Consider the following 21679-nt stretch of genomic DNA (forward strand, 5'->3'; position numbering starts at 1 on the left):
TCATAACCGACCCTATAACCCTATAACCGATCCTATAACCCCATATAACCCCATATAACCCCCATATAACCCCATATAACCCCATATAACCCCATAACTGACCCCATAACCGACCCTATAACCCTATAACCGATCCTATAACCCCATATAACCCCATATAACCCCCATATAACCCCATATAACCCCATATACCCCCTATAACCCCATAACCCTATAACTGACCCCATATATCCCCCCATATAACACCATATAACCCCATATAGCCCCATATAACCCTATAACCCCATATGGACCCCATATAACCCCATATCTGACCCCATATCTGACCCCATAACCGACCCCATAACCCCATAACTGACCCCATAACTGACCCTATAACCCCATATTACCCCCATATATAACCCCATATATAACCCCATATATAACCCCATAACCCCCATATATAACCCCATAACCCCATAACCGACCCCATAACTGACCCTATAACCCATATACCCCATATAACCCCATATATAACCCCATATATAACCCCATAACCCCATATATAACCCCATAACCCCCTATAACCCCATAAGTGACCCCATAACTGACCCTATAACCCTATAACCAATCCTATAACCCCATATAACCCCATATAACCCCATATAACCCCATATAACCCCATAACTGACCCTATAACCGACCCTATAACCCCATAACTGACCCCATAACCGACCCTATAACCCTATAACCCCCATTACTGACCCTATAACCCTATAACCCCATATATAACCCTATAACCCCATATATAACCCTATAACCCTATAACCCCATAACTGACCCCATAACCGACCCTATAACCGCCCCTATAACCCCATCTAACCCCATATAACCCCATATATAACCCTATAACCCCATATCTGACCCCATAACCGACCCTATAACCCCATAATCCCATATATAACCCTATAACCCCATAACCGCCCCTATAACCCCATATAACCCCATATAATGCCATAATAACCCCATATAACTCCATATAACCCCCATATATAACCCCATAACCAACCCTATAACCGACCCTATAACCCTATGACCCATATACCCCATATAACCCCATATAACCCCATATCTGACCCCATATCTGTCCCCATAACCGACCCTATAACCCCATAACCAACCCTATAACCCCATATACCCCCATATATAACCCCATATAACCCCATATATAAACCCCATAACCGCCCCTATAACCCCATATCTGACCCCATAACCGACCCTATAACCCCATAAAGGACCCCATAACCCCATAAACACAGACACCCCATAACTGACCCCATTAACTGACCCTATAAACCCCATAACCGACCCTATAACCCCATAACCGACCCCATAACTGACCCTATAACCCCATATACCCCATATACCCCCCCTATAACCCTATAACCCCATATAACAGCCCATACCCTCCTTGGCGATGCGCGCCGTGTTCCGTGACACTCCCGGCTCGTGGCTCCGCCCCATCACCCCATAACCGACCCTATAACCCCATATAACCCCATAAACCCCATATAACCCCATAACCCTATAACTGACCCTATAACCCTATACCCCCACTATAACCCCACACGGACCCTCCTTGGCGATACGCGCCGTGTTCCGTGACAGCCCGGGTCGTGGCTCCGCCCACAGACGTTCTCGCTGTAGACCCGGAAGCGGTACTCGTTACCCATCACCAGCTCCGACACCGTGCAGCGAGTGGGGCGGCTGTGCTCCAGCACCGTGAACCACTCCTATAGGGGCACATATAGGGTCACATATAGGGTTATGGGGTTATAGGGTCGGTTATAGGGTTATAGGGTTATAGGGTTGGTTATAGGGTTGGTTATGGGGTTATAGGGTTATAGGGGTCGGTTATGGGGTCAGATATGGGGTTATAGGGTTATAGGGTTGGTTATAGGGTCAGTTATGGGGTTATAGGGTCGGTTATGGGGTTATAGGGTCAGTTATGGGGTCAGATATAAGGTTATAGGGTCGGTTATGGGGTCACTGATACACCGTGCAGCGAGTGGGGCGGCTGTGCTCAAGGACCGTGAACCACTCCTATGGGGTTACATATATAGGGTTATAGGGTTATATGGGGGTATATGGGGGATATGGGGTTATAGGGTTATAGGTCGGTTATAGGGTCAGTTATAGGGTCGGTTGGTCACATATAGGGTTATAGGGTTATGGGGTTATAGGGTCGGATATAGGGTTATGGGGTTATATGGGGGTATATGGGGTTATATGGGGTTATATGGGGGTATGGGGTTATAGGGTTATGTGGGGTTATATATGGGGTTATAGGGTTATATATGGGGTTATATGGGGTTATATGAGGTTATATAGGGTTATAAAGAGGGTTATAGGGTTGGTTATAGGGTTATAGGGTTTATAGGGTTATGGGGTTATATGGGGTTATATGGGGTTATAGGGTTATGGGGTTATAGGGTCAGATATGGGGTTATAGGGGCGGTTAAAGGGTCAGTTATAGGGTTATAGGGTTATAGGGGCGGTTATGGGGTCAGATATGGGGTTATAGGGTTATAGGGTCATAGGGTTATAGGGTTATAGGGTTGGTTATGGGGTTATAGGGTCGGTTATAGGGTCGGTTATGGGTTTATATGTTCCCTTATGGGGCTATAGGGTCAGTTATGTGGTTATAGGGTCAGTTATAGGGTCGGTTATGGGGTTATAGGGTCAGTTATGGGTTATAGGGTCGGTTATGGGGTTATAGGGTCGTTATAGGGTCACTTATGGGGTTATAGGGTTATAGGGTCGGTTATAGGGTTGGTTATAGGGTCGGATATAGGGTTACGGGGTTATAGGGTCGGTTATAGGGTCGGTTATAGGGTCACTTATGGGGTTATAGGGTTATAGGGTCACATATAGGGTTATAGGGTTATAGGGTCGGTTATGGGGTTATAGGGTTATAGAGTCGGTTATAGGGTCACTTATGGGGTTATAGGGTTATAGGGTCACATATAGGGTTATAGGGTCACATATAGGGTTATAGGGTTATAGGGTCAGATATAGGGTTATAGGGTTATAGGGTCACATATAGGGTTATAGGGTTATAGGGTCACATGTAGGGTTATAGGGTTATAGGGTCGGTTATGGGGTTATAGGGTTCCTTATGTGGTTATAGGGCCAGTTATGAGGTTATAGGGTCAGTTATAGGGTCAGTTATGTGGTTATAGGGTCAGTTATAGGGTCGGTTATGGGGTTATATATGGGGTTATGGGGTTATATGGGGTTATAGGGTCGGTTATGGGTTATAGGGTCACTTGTGGGGTTATAGGGTTATAGGGTCGGTTATGGGGTTATAGGGTCGGTTATGGGGTTATAGGGTCACATATAGGGTTATAGGTCAGATATAGGGTTATGGGGTCAGATATAGGGTTATGGTGTTATAGGGTCAGTTATGGGGTCAGATATGGGGTTATAGGATTATATGGGGTTATATGGGTTATAGGGTCAGTTATGGGGTCAGATATGGGGTTATAGGATTATATGGGGTTATATGGGGTTATAGGGTCAGTTATGGGGTCAGATATGGGGTTATAGGATTATATGGGGTTATATGGGGGTTATAGGGTCAGTTATGGGGTCAGATATGGGGTTATAGGATTATATGGGGTTATATGGTGTTATAGGGTCGGTTATGGGGTTATAGGGTCAGTTATAGGGTTGTTATGGGTTATGTGCCCCCCAGTGCTGACCATGGTTCGCGTATCCGCCTTCTGCACCGTGTACCCGCTGATCTCGGCGTTGCCGTCGTCCTTGGGCGGCTCCCACTGCAGCTGCGCGTTGCTGCCCCACACCTCCAACACCTGCACCGCCTGCGGGGCGCCGGGGCGCTCTAAGGCAGAGATACATAGGGTGTAATACCGGACGTGGCCACAAGGGGGCGCAATAGAACACAATATAGACGATATAGGGTGTAATACCAGACATGGCCACAAGGGGGGCGCTATAGAACACAATAGAACCCAATAGGGATCCATAGGGACACATAGGGGGGTGTCATACCAGACGTGGCCACAAGGGGGGCGCTATAGAACACAATAGGGATCCATAGGGACACCATAGAGACCCATAGAGACCCCATATATCCATAGAGACCCCATAGAGACTCATACAGACCCATAGAGACCCCATAGAGACCCATAGAATCCCATAGAAATCCATAGAGGCCCCATATACCAATAGAGACCCATAGAGACCCATAGAGACCCATAGGAACCCATATACCCATAGAAACCCCATAGAGACTCATAGAGCCCCATAGAGACTCATAGAGACCAATAGAGACCCGATAGAGACCCATAGAGACACATAGGAACCCATAGAGATCCATAGGGACCCATAGGGACCCATAGAGACCCATAGATCCCCCATAGAGTCCATAGAGACCCCATATACCCATAGAGACACATAGAGACCCATAGAGACACATACAGACCCATAGAGACCCATAGAGACCCCATATACCCATAGAGACCCATAGAGACCCCATAGAGACCCCCGAAATCCCACAGAGACCCCATAGAGACAAACAGGGACCCATAGGGACACATAGAGACACATAGAGACCCCATAGGGACCCCCATAGAGATCCCATAGGGACCTCATAGGGACACATGGAGACCCATAGGGATCCATAGAGACCCCATAGAGACCCCATAGGGACACATAGGGACACCACCTGCACCGACTGCGGGGCGCCGGGGCGCTCTGGGACATAGGGAAACATAGGGTGTAATACCAGACATGGCCACAGGGGGGCGCTATAGAACACAATAGGACACATAGGGAAACATAGGGGGGGGTGTAATACCAGACGTGGCCATAAGGGGGCGCAATGAGACACCATAGGGATACATAGGGACACCATAGAGACCCATAGAGAGACATGGGACCCATAGAGACACACAGAGTTCCATAGAGACCCATAGGGAGACATGGGGACCCATAGAGACCCATAGACACCCATAGGGACCCATAGAGACCCATAGAGCCCCATAGGGACCCATAGAGACCCATAGAGACCCATAGAGAGCCATAGGGAGACATGGGGACCCATAGAGACCCATAGAAACCCCATAGAGACCCATAGAGACACATAGAGACCCATAGAGACCCCATATACCCATAGAACCCCATAGACCCCATAGAGACCCATAGAGACCCATAGAGACTCCCAAAGACCCCATAGAGACCCATAGAGACCCCATAGGGATCCATAGAGACCCATGGAGACCCCATAGGGACACACGGGGGGGAACTGGGGACCCATAGGGACACATAGGGACCCATAGAGACCCCATAGGGACACATAGGGACACCACCTGCACCGCCTGCGGGGCGCCGGGGCGCTCTAAGGCATAGAGATACATAGGGGAGTGTAATACCAGGTACGGCCACAAGGGGGCGCAATGAGACACCATAGGGGACACAGGCGCCGGGGCGCTCTAAGGCATAGAGATACATAGGGTGTAATACCAGATGTGGCCACAGGGGGGGCGCTATAGAACACCATAGGGACACATAGGGACACAGCGCCGGGGCGCTCTAAGGCATAGAGATACATAGGGTGTAATACCAGATGTGGCCACAGGGGGGCGCTATAGAACACCATAGGGACACATAGGGACACAGCGCCGGGGCGCTCTAAGGCATAGAGATACATAGGGTGTAATACCAGGTACGGCCACAAGGGGGCGCAATAGAACACAATATAGACGATATAGGGTGTAATACCAGACGTGGCCACCAGGGGGCGCTATAGAACACAATAGGGATCCATAGGGACACCATAGAGACCCCATAGAGACCCATAGAGACCCCATAGAGACAAACAGGGACCCATAGAGGACCCCATAGAGACCCATAGAAACCCCATAGAGACCCATAGAGACACATAGAGGACCCCATAGAGACACATAGAGACCCATAGAGACCCCATAGAGACCCATAGAGACTCCCAAAGACCCCATAGAGACACATACAGACCCATAGAGACCCCATAGAGACACATAGAGACCCAATAGAAACCCCATAGAGACCCATAGAGACCAATAGGGACCCATAGGGACACATAGGGACCCATAGGGACCCCATAGGGACCCATTGAGACCCCATAGAGACCCCATAGGGACACATAGGGACACCAACTGCACCGCCTGCGGGGCACCAGGGCGCTCTAAGGCATAGAGATACATAGGGGGGGTGTCATACCAGATGTGGCCACAGGGGGGCGCTATAAAACACAATAGGGATCCATAGGGACACATAGGGATCCATTGGGACACATAGGGGGGTGTCATATCAGACATGGCCACAGGGGGGCGCTATAGAACACAATAGGGATCCATAGGGGGTGTCATGTCAGATACGGCCACCAGGGGGCGCAATAGAACACAATAGGACCCATAGGGACACTTAGGGATCCATAGGGACACATAGGGGGTGTCATATCAGATACGGCCACAAGGGGGCGCAATGAGACACCATAGAAACACATAGGGACACATAGGGACACATAGGGGGTGTCATATCAGATACGGCCACAGGGGGGCGCTATAGAACACAATAGGACCCATAGGGACACAGCGCCGGGGCGCTCTAAGGCATAGAGATACATAGGGTGTAATACCAGACGTGGCCACAAGGGGGCGCTATAGAACACGATAGAAACACATAGGGACACATAGGGACACATAGGGGGTGTCCATATCAGATACGGCCACCAGGGGGCACTATAGAACACAATAGGACCCATAGGGACACAGCGCCGGGGCGCTCTAAGGCATAGAGGAGATACATAGGGGGTGTCATGTCAGATACGGCCACCAGGGGGCGCAATAGAACACAATAGGGATCCATAGGGACCAATAGGGACACCATAGAAACCACATAGAGATCCCATAGGGACCCATAGGGACAAACAGGGACCCATAGGAACACACTGGGACCCCATATACCCATAGAGCCCCATAGAGACCCCATATCCCCATAGGAACCCATAGAGCCCATAGATTCCATAGGGACCCATAGAGACCCATAGATCCCCACAGAGAACCCAAATACCCATAGAGCCCCATAGAGACCCCATATACCCATAGAGCCCCATATACCCATAGAGACCCCAAAGACCCCCATATAACCTATAGGAACCCATAGGGGACCCATTAGACACCCAAAGACCCCCCATAGTGCTCCATAGGGACACATAGGGACCATAAAGACCCATAGAGACCCATAGAGACACATAGAGACCCATAGCGACACATAGAGACACATAGGGACCCCATAGAGACCCACAGAGCCCCATAGAGACCCATAGAGACCCCTTAAAGACGCATAGAGACCCATAGAGACTCATAGGGACCCATAGAGACCCATAGAGACCCATAGAGCCCCATAGGGACCCATAGAGACCCATAGGAACCTATAGAGACCCATAGAGATCCATAGAGACCCATAGAGCCCCCATAGAGACCCATAGAGACCCATAGAGACCCCATAGAAACCTCATAGAGACCCATAGGAATCTATAGAGACCCATAGAGACCCATAGAGGCCCCTTAGAGCCCCATAGAGACCCATAGGGACCCATAGAGACCCATAGGGACACATAGAGACCCATAGGGACCCCATACAGACCCCATATACCCCATAGAGCCCCCAAAGACCCCATAGAGTCTCATAGAGACCCATAGGGACCCATAGAGACCTCATATACCCATAGAGCCCCATAGAGCCCCATTGATCCCCATATACCCCATTGATCCCTATAGATCCCTATAGATCCCCATTGATCCCATTGTAACTATACGGGTCCTCCCAGGCCGCACCGACGACGCGCAGGCGCAGTGTGGCGCTGTCCATAGAGCCCCATAGAGACCCCATAGGAACCCATGGAGACCCATAGAGACCCCATATACCCATAGAGACCCATAGAGACCCACAGAGACCCATAGGGACACATAGAGACCCATAGACCCAATAGAGACCCCAAAGGACCCCATAGAGACCCCCATAGAGACAAACAGGGACCCATAGGGACACATAGAGACCCATAGAGTCCCATAGAGACCCTAAAGACCCCATATAACTTATAGGAACCCCATAGGAACCCCATATACCCATAGGAACCCATAGAGACCCATAGAGACCCATAGAAACCCCATAAACCCATAAGGACCCCCATAGAGCCCCATAGACCCCATGGAGCCCCATAGGAACCCATAGAGCCCCCATAGGGACCCATAGAGCCCCATAGAGCCCCATAGAAACTCATAGAGACCCATAGAGCCCCATAGATTCCATAGGGACCCATAGAGACCCATAGAGCCCCATAGAGCCCCATAGACCCCATAGAGCCCCATAGAAACCCATAAGGACCCATAGAGACCCATAGAGACCCATAGGGACCCATAGAGACCCATAGGGACCCATAGGAACCCATAGAGACTCATAGGGACCCATAGGGACCCATAAAGACCCCATAGAGACCCATAGGGACCCATAGAGACCCAAAGACCCCATAGACCTCATAGACCCCATAGAGACCCCATATACCCTTAGGAACCCATTGACCCCCATTGATCCCCATTGATCCCATTATCTCTATGTGGGTCCTCCCAGGTTGCACCGACAACGCGCAGCCGCAAGGTGGGCGCTGTCCTCCCCCATAGGGTCCCATTGTTCCCCATAGACCCCCATTATAAATATACGGGTCCTCCCAGGCCGCACCGACGACGCGCAGGCGCAGTGTGGCGCTGTCCTCCATGTTGTCGATGCGGACGGTGATGACGTAATTTCCGGACAGGTCGCGGGTCGCGGAGCGGATGAAGAAAACGGAATCGACGTCAGAAGTGCGGGTCTGCACCGAGGCCGGAAGTGGGCCGCCCTCCCGGGACCACGTGACTTGGGGGCGGGGCTTACCCTGTGGGGGGGGTAGATAAGGGATGACGAGGCCGGAAGTAGGCCGCCTTCCCGGGACCACGTGACTTGGGGGCGGGGCTTACCCTGTAGGGGGGGTATATAAGGCCGGAAGTGGGATGCCGAGGCCGGAAGTGGGCCGCGTTCCGGGACCACGTGACTTGGGGGGCGGGGTAATATAAGGGATGCCGAGGCCGGAAGTAGGCGCCTTCCCTTGACCACGTGACTTGGGGGCGGGGCTTACCCTGTAAGGGGGGGGGTAGATAAGGGATGACGAACCCGGAAGTGGGCCGCCTTTCTGAGACCACGTGACTTGGGCCGCCTTTCCATGACCACGTGACTTGGGGGACCGGGAAGTGGGCCGCCTTCCCGAGACCACGTGACTTGGGGGCGGGGTAATATAAGGGATGCCGAGGCCGGAAGTAGGCCGCCTTCCGGGACCACGTGACTTGGGGGCGGGGCTTACCCTGTAAGGGGGGGTATATAAGGGATGGGAGGGGGGAGGGGTTGCTATGGTTACTATGGGGGCTAATAGGGATCTATGGGGCTGAGGAGGATCTATGGGGCTGCTATGGGGCTGCTATGGGGCAGAGGTGGATCTATGGGGCTGCTATGGGGCTAATATGGATCTATGGGGCAGAGGTGGATCTATGGGGCTGTTATGGGGCTGCTATGGGCTGAGGTGGATCTATGGGGCTGCTATAGGGCTGCTATTGGGATCTATGGGGCTGCTATGGGGCTAATATGGATCTATGGGGGCTGAGGTGGATCTATGGGCTGAGGTGGATCTATGGGGCTGCTATGGGGCTAATATAGATCTATGGGGCTGAGATGGATCTATGGGGGCAGAGGTGGATCTATGGGCTAATTATGGATCTATGGGGCTGAGGTGGATCTATGGGGCAGAGGTGGATCTATGGGGCAGAGGTGGATCTATGGGGCCGTACCTGGAAGGGGATGACCAGGTTGACCTGCTCCCCCACTCGCCGCATGTAGGTCTGGCGCAGGTGCGGGGAAGGCGGATCTTGGGGCGTTCTATGGGGCACAGTGGGGGCAGGGTGACCCATAGGGGCACATAGGGACCCATAGAGACCCATAGGGGACCCATAGAGACCCATAGGGGACACATAGAGACCCATAGTGACCCATTGTGACCCCATAGAGACCCATAGGGACCCATAGGGACCCATAGGGACCCATAGAGACCCATAGGGACCCATAGAGACCCATAGAGACCCATAGTGACCCATAGGGACTCATAGAGACCCATAGGGACCCATAGAGACCCATAGAGACCCATAGGGACCCATAGAGACCCATAGAGACCCATAGAGACCCATAGGGACCCATAGAGACCCATAGAGACCCATAGGGACCCATAGAGACCCATAGAGACCCATAGTGACCCATAGGGACTCATAGAGACCCATAGGGACCCATAGGGACCCCATAGAGACCCATAGAGCCCCATATCCCCCCCATAACCACCCCATAGAGCCCCATAGAGCCCCATAGCCCCCCATATCCACACCCATAGAGCCCCATAGAGCCCCATAGCCCCCCCATAGAGCCCCATATTCACCCATAGAGCCCCATAGAGCCCCATAATGACCCATAGAGCCCCATATCCACCCCATAGCACCCATAGAGCCCCATAGAGCCCCATATCCCCCCTATAATGACCATAGAGCCCCATTACCCCCCATACCCCCCCCCATAGCCCCCCATATCCACCCCATAGAGCCCCATAGAGCCCCATAGCCCCCCCATATCCACCCCATAGAGCCCCATAACCGCCCCATAGAGCCCCATAGAGCCCCGTAAGCCCCCCATAATGACCCATAGCCACCCCATAGCCCCCATAGAGCCCCATAGAGCCCCATAGTGACCCATAACCACCCCATAACCCCCCTTACCCACACCATAGAGCCCCATTACCCCCCATACCACCCCCATAGAGCCCCATAACCCCCCACCCTATAATGACCCATAGGAGCCCCATAGAGCCCATTACCCCCCATACCCACCCCATAGAGCCCCATTACCCCCCATAACCACCCCATAGAGCCCCATAGAGCCCCATTACCCCCCTTACCCACCCCATAACCCCCCTTACCCACCCCATAGAACCCCATTACCCCCCTATAATGACCCATAGAGCCCCATAGCCACCCATAACCCCCCCATATCCCCCCTATAATGACCCATAGAGCCCCATAACCCCCCCATAGCCCCCCATACCCACCCCATAGAGCCCCATAGAGCCCCATAGCCCCCCCCATAACCCCCCATATCCACCCCATAACAACCCATAGGAGCCCCATAGAGCCCCATAGCCCCCCCCATAACCCCCCATATCCACCCCATAACAACCCATAGAGCCCCCATAGAGCCCTATAATGACCCATAGCCCCCCCATATCCACCCCATAGTGCTCCATAGAGCCCCATAGACCCCCATATCCCCCCTATAGAGCCACACTGAGCCCATAGTCCCCCCATAGAGCCCCATAGTGACCCCATAGAGCCCCATAGAGCCCCATATTCACCCCATAGCCCCCCATATCCACCCATAGCAACCCATAACCCCCCCATATCCCCCCTATAATGACGCATAGCCCCCCATAACCCCCCCATATCCCCCCTATAATGACCCCATACCCCCCATAGCCCCCCCATAGAGCCCCATAGAGCCCCATATCCCCCCTATAATGACCCATAACCGCCCCATAGTGACCCATAACCCCCCCAAAATGACATATAACCACCCCATAGAGCCCCATATCCCCCCTATAATGACCCGTAGCCCCCCCATATCCACCCCATAGAGCCCCATAGAGCCCCATAACCACCCATAGAGCCCCATAGCCCCCCATAACCCCCCCATATCCCCCCTATAATGACCCATAGAGCCCCATATCCCCCCTATACCCTCCCCATAGAGCCCCATAGAGCCCCATAGCCCCCCCATAACCCCCCATATCCACCCCATAGCAACCCATAGAGCCCCATAGAGCCCCATATCCCCCCTATAATGACCCATAGCCACCCCATAGAGCCCCATAGAGCCCCATAGAGCCCCATTACCCCCCATAACCCCCCCATATCCCCCCTATAATGACCCATAGAGCCCCATAGCCCCCCTATAATGACCCATAGCCCCCCATAGCCCCCCATAACCCCCCTTACCCACCCCATAGAGCCCCATAGAGCCCCATAGCCCCCCTATAATGACGCATTACCCCCCATTACCCCCCATATCCCCCCCATAGAGCCCCATTACCCCCCATACCCCCCCCATAGCCCCCCATATCCACCCCATAGAGCCCCATAGAGTCCCATATCCTCCCTATAATGACCCATAGAGCCCCATATCCACCCCATATCCACCCCATAGAGCCCCATATCCCCCCTATAATGACCCATAGCCACCAATATCCACCCCATAGAGCCCCATAGAGCCCCATAATGACCCATAGAGCCCCATATTCACCCCATAGAGTCCCATAGAGCCCCATTACCCCCCCATAGAGCCCCATATCCTCACTATAATGACCCATAGCCCCCCCATAGAGCCCCATAGAGCCCCATAGCCCCCCATAGCCCCCCATATCCCCCCATATCCACCCCATTACCCCCCATAGCCCCCCATTCATACCCACGATCTCCCTGATGGTGACGGGCTGTGCCATAACCCCCCCATAGAGCCCCATAGAGCCTCATAATGACCCATAGAGCCCCATAGAGCCCCATAGCCCCCCATAGCCCCCCATTCATACCCACGATCTCCCTGATGGTGACGGGCTGTGCCATGGTGGCGGGGGGGCTCTTGCCCGCCATGTTGACGCTGATGACCCTGAACAGCAGCTTCTCCCCCGTGGGGAGACCCTTCACCGTCAGCCCACAGCGCTCCACCAGCTCCGTGTTGGCGGCCTCCCATTGGTCAGCTATGGGGGGGGGGGGGTATGTTAATGGGTGTCTATGGGGTGTCTATGGGGTGTCTATGGGCAGCTATGGGGTGTCTATGGGGTTATGGGGTGTCTATGGGGCTCTATGGGGTATCTATGGGGCAGCTATGGGGCTTTATGGGGTGTCTATGGGTTATGGGGTGTCTATGGGGCAGCTATGGGTTATTGGGTGTCTATGGGGCAGCTATGGGGCAGATATAGGCTATGGGGTGTCTATGGGGTATCTATGGGGCAGCTATGGGGCAGCTATGGGGTGTCTATGGGGCAGCTATGGGGTATCTATGGGGCAGCTATGGGGCAGATATAGGCTATGGGGCAGCAATGGGGTGTCTATGGGGTATCTATGGGGCAGCTATGGGGCTCTATGGGGTGTCTATGGGGTATCTATGGGTTATGGGGTGTCTATGGGGTGTCTATGGGGTGTCTATGGGGCAGCTATGGGGCTCTATGAGGTTCTATGGAGCTCTATGGGGTGTCTATGGGGCTCTATGAGGTTCTATGGGGCAGCTATGGGGTGTCTATGGGGCTCTATGGGGTGTCTATGGGGCAGCTATGGGGTATCTAGTGCTCCACCAGCTCCGTGTTGGCGGCCTCCCATTGGTCAGCTATGGGGGGCAGGGGGGGCATAGGGTCAGTGGGTAGGGGGCTCTATGGGGTGTCTATGGGGTGTCTATGGGGCAGGGTATGGGGTTATGGGGCTCTATGGGGTGTCTATGGGGCTCTATGAGGTTCTATGGGGCAGCTATGTGGTGTCTATGGGGCAGCTATGGGGTTATGGGGCAGGGTATGGGGTTATGGGGCAGCTATGGGGTGTCTATGGGGCAGCTATGGGGTTGTGGGGCAGGGTATGGGGTTATGGGGCAGGTATGGGGTGTCTATGAGGTTCTATGGGGCAGCTATGGGGCTCTATGGGGTGTCTGTGGGGTGTCTATGGGGTGTCTATGGGGTGTCTATGGGTTATGGGGTGTCTATGGGGTGTCTATGGGGCAGCTATGGGGTGTCTATGGGGTATGGGGTGTCTATGAGGTGTCTATGGGGCTCTATGGGGTGTCTATGGGGCTCTATGGGTTATGGGGTGTCTATGGGGCAGCTATGGGGTATCTAGTGCTCCACCAGCTCCGTGTTGGCGGCCTCCCATTGGTCAGCTATTAAGGGGGGGGGCTATGTTAATGGGTATCTATGGGGTCTCTATGGGGCTCTATGGGGCTCTATGGGGCAGCTCTGGGGCTCTATGAGGCAGTTATGGGTTATGGGATGTCTATGGGTTATGGGCTATCTATGGGGTGTCTATGGGGCAGCTATGGGGCTCTATGGGGCAGTTATGGGTTATGGGGTGTCTATGGGTTATGGGCTATCTATGGGGTGTCTATGGGGCAGCTATGGGGCTCTATGGGGCGGTTATGGGGTGTCTATGGGTTATGGGGTGTCTATGGGGTATCTATGGGGCAGCTATGGGGCACTCAGGCCTATCTATGGGTCAGCTATGGGGTTATGGGGCTCTATGGGGTGTCTATGGGGCTCTATGAGGTTCTATGGGGAAGCTATGGGGTGGCTATGGGGCTCTATGAGGCACTATGGGGTTTCTATGGGGCTCTATGAGGTTCTATGGGGCAGCTATGGGGTATCTATGGGGTGTCTATGGGGTATCTATGGGTTATGGGGTGTCTATGGGGCAGCTATGGGGTGTCTATGGGGCTCTATGGGGTGTCTATGGGGTGTCTATGGGGTTATGGGGTGTCTATGGGAAACTATGGGGCTCTGTAGGGTGTCTATGGGGCAGCTATGGGGTGTCTATGGGGTATCTATGGGTTATCTATGGGTTATGGGGTATCAATGGGGCAGCTATGGGGCTCTATGGGGTGTCTATGGGGCTCTATGAGGTTCTATGGGGCAGCTATGGGGTATCTATGGGGTGTCTAGTGCTCCACCAGCTCCGTGTTGGCGGCCTCCCATTGGTCAGCTATAAGGGGGGGGGGGGGCATAAGGTCAGTGGGGAGGGGGCTCTATGGGGTGGCTATGGGGCAGCTATGGGGTGTCTATGGGGTGTCTATGGGGTAGGGTATGGGGTTATGGGGCTCTATGGGGTGTCTATGGGGCAGGGTATGGGGTTATGGGGCTCTATGGGGCTCTATGGGGTGTCTATGGAGCTCTATGGGGTGTCTATGGGGCTCTATGAGGTTCTATGGGGCTCTATGGGGTGTCTATGGGGTGTCTATGGGGTGTCTATGGGGCTCTATGGGGCTCTATGGGGCAGTTATGGGTTATGGGGTGTCTATGGGGCAGCTATGGGGCACTATGGGGCAGATATAGGCTATGGGGCAGATATAGACTATCTATGGGGCAGCTATGGGGTATCTAGTGCTCCACCAGCTCCGTGTTGGCGGCCTCCCATTGGTCAGCTATAAGGGGGGGGGGGGCAGGTTAATGGGTAGGGGGCACTATGGGGTGTCTATGGGGTGTCTATGGGGCACTATGGGGCAGCTATGGGGCAGATATAGGCTATCTATGGGACACTATGGGGCAGATATAGGCTATCTATGGGACACTATGGGGCAGATATAGGCTATCTATGGGGCAGCTATAGGGCAGATATAGGCTGTCTATAGGGCAGCTATGGGGCAGATATAGGCTGTCTATGGGGCAGCTATAAGGCAGCTATGGGGCAGCTATGGGGTATCTATGGGGCAGCTATAGGCTATCTATGGGGCAGCTATGGGGCAGATATAGGCTATATATGGGGCAGCTATGGGGCAGATATAGGCTATCTATGGGGTATCTATGGGGCACTCAGGCCTATCTATGGGGCTCTATGGGGCACTATGGGGCTCTATGGGGCTCTGTGGGGCAGCTATGGGGCTCTATGGGGTGTCTATGGGGCACTATGGGGCTCTATGGGGCTCTATGGGGCACTAAGGGGTATCTATAGGCTATCTATGGGGCAGCTATGGGGCAGCTATGGCCTATCTATAGGCTATATATGGCCTATCCATAGGGCAGCTATGGGGTATCTATGGGGCACTCAGGCCTATCTATGGGGCTCTATGGGGCTCTATGGGGCTCTATGGGGCAGTTATGGGTTATGGGGTATCTATGGGGCACTATGGGGCTCTATGGGGCACTATGGGGCTCTATGTGTGACTCACATCCCTCCCTGCACCACTCCACCAAGTATCCGTCCACTCCCCCCGCCCCAATTCGTTCCGGGGGTCTCCACTTGATGGTGGCCGTCGTGTCCGTCACGTCCTCAAGGACCACGTGGGTCGGTTCGCTCGTGGGGGCTGACACATAGAAACACATTGTGACCCATAGATCTATGGGGCAGACCCATAGAAACACATTGTGACCCATAGATCTATGGGGCAGACCCATAGAAACCAATGGAGACCCATTGAAACCAATGGAGACCCATAGAAACCAATGGAGACCCATGGAAACACATTGAAACCAATGGAGACCCATAGATCTATGGGGCTGACCCATAGAAACACATTGAAACACATTGTGACCCATAGAAACCAATGGAGACACATAGAAACACATTGAAACCAATGGAGACCCCATAGATCTATGGGGCAGACCCATAGAAACACATTGTGACCCATAGATCTATGGGGCAGACACATAGAAACACATTGTGCCCCATAGATCTATGGGGCAGACACATAGAAACACATTGAAACCAATGGAGACCCATAGAACCCCATTGTGACCCATAGAAACCCATTGTGATCCATAGATCTATGGGGCAGACCCATAGAAACACATTGGGACCCATAGAAACACATTGTGACCCATAGAAACACATTGAAACACATTGGGACCCATAGAAACACATTGGGACCCATAGAAACACACTGTGACCCATAGATCTATGGGGCAGACCCATAGATCCACATTGTGACCCATAGATCTATGGGGCAGACCCATAGAAACACATTGAAACCAATGGAGACACATAGAAACTCATTGAAACACATTGTGACCCATAGAAACACATTGTGACCCATAGATCTATGGGGCAGACCCATAGAAACACATTGTGACCCATAGATCTATGGGGCAGACCCATAGAAACACATTGTGACCCATAGATCTATGGGGCAGACCCATAGAAACACATTGTGACCCATAGATCTATGGGGCAGACCCATAGAAACACATTGTGACCCATAGATCTATGGGGCAGACCCATAGAAACCAATGGAGACCCATTGAAACCAATGGAGACCCATAGAAACCAATGGAGACCCATGGAAACACATTGAAACCAATGGAGACCCATAGATCTATGGGGCTGACCCATAGAAACACATTGAAACACATTGTGACCCATAGAAACCAATGGAGACACATAGAAACACATTGAAACCAATGGAGACCCCATAGATCTATGGGGCAGACCCATAGAAACACATTGTGACCCATAGATCTATGGGGCAGACACATAGAAACACATTGTGCCCCATAGATCTATGGGGCAGACACATAGAAACACATTGAAACCAATGGAGACCCATAGAACCCCATTGTGACCCATAGAAACCCATTGTGATCCATAGATCTATGGGGCAGACCCATAGAAACACATTGGGACCCATAGAAACACATTGTGACCCATAGAAACACATTGAAACACATTGGGACCCATAGAAACACATTGGGACCCATAGAAACACACTGTGACCCATAGATCTATGGGGCAGACCCATAGATCCACATTGTGACCCATAGATCTATGGGGCAGACCCATAGAAACACATTGAAACCAATGGAGACACATAGAAACTCATTGAAACACATTGTGACCCATAGAAACACATTGTGACCCATAGATCTATGGGGCAGACCCATAGAAACACATTGTGACCCATAGATCTATGGGGCAGACCCATAGAAACACATTGTGACCCATAGATCTATGGGGCAGACCCATAGAAACACATTGTGACCCATAGATCTATGGGGCAGACCCATAGAAACACATTGTGACCCATAGATCTATGGGGCTGACCCATAGAAACACATTGAAACCAATGGAGACACATAGAAACCAATGGAGACCCATTGAAACCAATGGAGACACATAGATCTATGGGGCAGACCCATAGAAACACATTGTGACCCATAGAAACACATTGTGACCCATAGATCTATGGGGCAGACCCATAGAAACCCATTGAAACCCCATTGTGACCCATAGAAACACATTGAAACCAATGGAGACACATAGAAACCCATTGTGACCCATAGATCTATGGGGCAGACCCATAGAAACACATTGTGACCCATAGAAACACATTGAAACCAATGGAGACACATAGAAACCAATGGAGACCCATAGAAACCAATGGAGACCCATAGAAACACATTGAAACCCATAGAAACACATTGGGACCCATAGATCTATGGGGCAGACCCATAGAAACACATTGGCCCTCCAGAACCACGTGGGTCGGTTCGCTCGTCGGGGCTGACACATAGAAACACATTGTGACCCATAGAAACACATTGGGACCCATAGAAACACATTGGGACCCATAGATCTATGGGGCAGACCCATAGAAACACATTGGGACCCATAGAAACACATTGGGACCCATAGAAACACATTGAAACCAATTGAAACACATTGTGACCCATAGGACCCCCCTATGGCTCTGATCTCCCCATTGGACCCCCATAGGACCCCCAAAGCCCCCATAGGACCCCCATAGGACCCCATAGGACCCCCCTATGGCCTCAATCCCCACATAGGACCCCCAAAACCCCCATAGAACCCCCATAGGACCCCCTTAGGACCCCCATAGGAGCCCCCTATGGCCCCAATCTCCCCATAGGACCCCCATAGGACCCCTCTATGTCCCTGATCTCCCCATAGGACCCCCATAGGACCCCCATAGGACCCCCCTATGGCCTTGATCTCCCCATAGGACCCCCATAAGACCCCCCTATGGCCCCAATCCCCCCATAGAACCCCATAGGACCCCCATAGGACCCCCATAGAACCCCCGTATGGCCCCAATCTCCCCATAGGACCCCCATAGGACCCCCAAAGCTCCCATAGGACCCCCATAGGACCCCCCTATGGCCTTGATCTCCCCATAGGACCCCCAAAGCCCCCATAGGACCCCCATAGGACCCCCAAATCCCCTATAGAACCCCCAACTCCCCCCATAGGACCTCCATAGGACCCCCATAGGACCCCATAGGACCCCCAAAACCCATATAGGACCCCCCTATGGTCCCACCTATGGGCATGAAGGGCTGAGTGTTATGGCTGGGCTGGGAGACCCCGATGGCGTTGACGGCGAAGACCCTCATCTCATAGAAGACCCCCTCGATCATCTTGGTGGCCCCATAGGACCCCCATAACCCCCCATAGGACCCCATAGGACCCCATAGGACCCCCCTATGGCCTCAATCCCCCCATAGGACCCCTATAGGACCCCCAAAGCCCCCATAGGACCCACATAGGACTCCCATAGGACCCCAAAGCCCCATAGGACCCACATAGGACCCCCATAGGACACCCAAAACCCCATAGGACCCCCAAATCCCCCCCATAGGACCCCCCTATGGCCTTGATCTCCCCATAGGACCCCCATAGGACCCCCAAATCCCCCCATAGGACCCCCCTATGGCCTCAATCCCCCCATAGGACCCCATAGGACCCCCATAGGACATCCAAAACCCCCATAGGACCCCCATAAAACCCCCATACGACCCCCATTTCCCCCCATAGGACCCCTATAGGACCCCCAAAGCCCCATAGGACCCCCATAGGACCCCCATAGGACACCCATAGGACCCCCAAATCCCCCCATAGGACCCCCATAGGACCCCCATAGGACCCCAATATGGCCCCAATCTCCCCATAGAACCCCCTTAGGACCCCCAAAGGAGCCCCCTATGGCCCCGATCTCCCCATAGGACCCCTATAGGACCCCCATAGGACCCCCAAAGCTCCCATAGGATCCCCATAGGACCCTCATTCCCCCCCATAGGACCCCCATAGGACCCCCAAATACCCCATAGGACCCCCCTATGCCCCCGATCTCCCCATAGGACCCCCATAGGACACCCCTATGGCCCGGATGTCCCCATAGGACCCCATAGGACCCCCATAGGACCCCCATAGGACCCCTCTATGTCCCTGATCTCCCCATAGGACCCCTATAGGACCCCCATAAGACCCTGATCTCCCCATAGGACCCCCATTATCACCCATAGGACCCCCATTGGACCCCCCCTATGTCTCTGATCTCCCCATAGGACCCCCATTGGACCCCCCCTATGTCCCTGATCTCCCCATAGGACCCCCCTATGGCCCCGATCCCCCCATAGGACCCCATTATGACCCAGCTCCCCACCTATGGGCATGAAGGGGCTGAGTGTTATGGCTGGGCTGGGAGACCCCGATGGCGTTGACGGCGAAGACCCTCATCTCATAGAAGACCCCCTCGATCATCTTGGTGGACTCGTAGGTGGTCTCCGGGTAGGCCTCGAAGTTGAGCTTCATCCAACGCATCGAACCCTTCTTCTTCCTCTCCATCAGGTAGCCTATATGGGGGGCAAATGGGGGTCAATGGGGGTCAATGGGGGTTAATGGGGGTCAATGGGGTCTATGGGGGCTATGGGGGTCAATGGGGGTCAATGGGGGTCAATGGGGGTCTATGGGGGTCTATGGGGGCTATGGGGGGCAATGGAGGTCAATGGGGTCTATGGGGTCTATGGGGATCAATGGGGGTCAATGGGAGTCTATGGGGTCAATGGGGGTCTATGGGGGTCAATGGGGGGCTATGGGGGCTATGGGGTCTATGGGGGTCTATGGGGGGCTATGGGGGTGAATGGGGGTCAATGGGGCTCAATGGGGGTTAATGGGGGTCAATGGGGGCTATGGGGGTCTATGGGGGTCAATGGGGGCAATGGGGGTAATGGGGGCTATTGGGGTCTATGGGGGGCTATGGGGGCTATGGGGGCTATTGGGGTCTATGGGGGGCTATGGGGGCTATGGGGGCTATGGGGGTCAATGGGGTCTATGGGGGCTATGGGGGTGGCAATGAGGGTTAATGGGGGCTATGGGGGTCTATGAGGGTCAATGGGGGTCAATGGGGCTCAATGGGGGTTAATGGGGGTCAATGGGGGCTATGGGGGTCAATGGGGGTCAATGGGAGTCTATGGGGGCTATGGGGGTCTATGGGGGTCTATGGGGGTCTATGGGGGTCAATGAGGGTCAATGGGGGTTAATGGAGGTCAATGGGGGTCTATGGGGGCTATGGGGGTCTATGGGGTCTATGGGGGTCAATGGGTGTCAATGGGGGTCAATGGGGGCTATGGGGGTCAATGGGGAGCTATAGGGGTCAATGGGGTCAATGGGGTCAATAATGGGGTCTCAATGGGCTCAATGGGGTCAATAATGGAGTCTCAATGGGGTCAATAATGGGGTCTCAATAGGCTTAATGGGCTCAATGGGGTCAATAATGGGGTCTCAATAGGCTCAATGGGCTTAATGGTGTCAATGGGTCAATAATGGGGTCTCAATGGGGTCAATGGGCTTAATGGGGTCAATAGGGTCAATGGGGTCAATAATGGGGTCTCAATGGGGTCAATGGGGTCAATAATGGGTCAATGGTGTCAATAATGGGGTCAATAGGGTCAATGGGGTCAATAATGGGGTCTCAATGGGGTCAATGGGCTCAATGGGGTCAATAATGGGGTCTCAATGGGGTCAATGGGGTCAAT

General features: G+C 53.2%; 1 protein-coding gene and 1 pseudogene across 1 annotated transcript in view; one reads left to right on the forward strand and one right to left on the reverse strand.

Moving 5' to 3' along the window:
- Positions 1-1595: 1595 nt before the first annotated feature.
- LOC140264927 (myosin-binding protein C, fast-type-like) overlaps positions 1596-21679 on the reverse strand; it is a 38874-nt gene continuing 18790 nt past the window's right edge. Inside the window, 9 exon segments of the mRNA XM_072360831.1 lie at positions 1596-1772; positions 3744-3883; positions 8782-8974; positions 9918-9982; positions 9985-10005; positions 12749-12916; positions 16081-16215; positions 19186-19292; positions 20308-20497. Coding sequence (XP_072216932.1) covers positions 1596-1772; positions 3744-3883; positions 8782-8974; positions 9918-9982; positions 9985-10005; positions 12749-12916; positions 16081-16215; positions 19186-19292; positions 20308-20497 — 1196 coding nt within the window.
- LOC140264925 (uncharacterized) lies at positions 12955-14536 on the forward strand (annotated as a pseudogene).

The sequence above is a fragment of the Excalfactoria chinensis genome, unplaced genomic scaffold, assembly GCF_039878825.1.
Source record: "Excalfactoria chinensis isolate bCotChi1 unplaced genomic scaffold, bCotChi1.hap2 Scaffold_345, whole genome shotgun sequence".
NCBI classification, from domain to species: Eukaryota; Metazoa; Chordata; class Aves; order Galliformes; family Phasianidae; genus Excalfactoria; species Excalfactoria chinensis.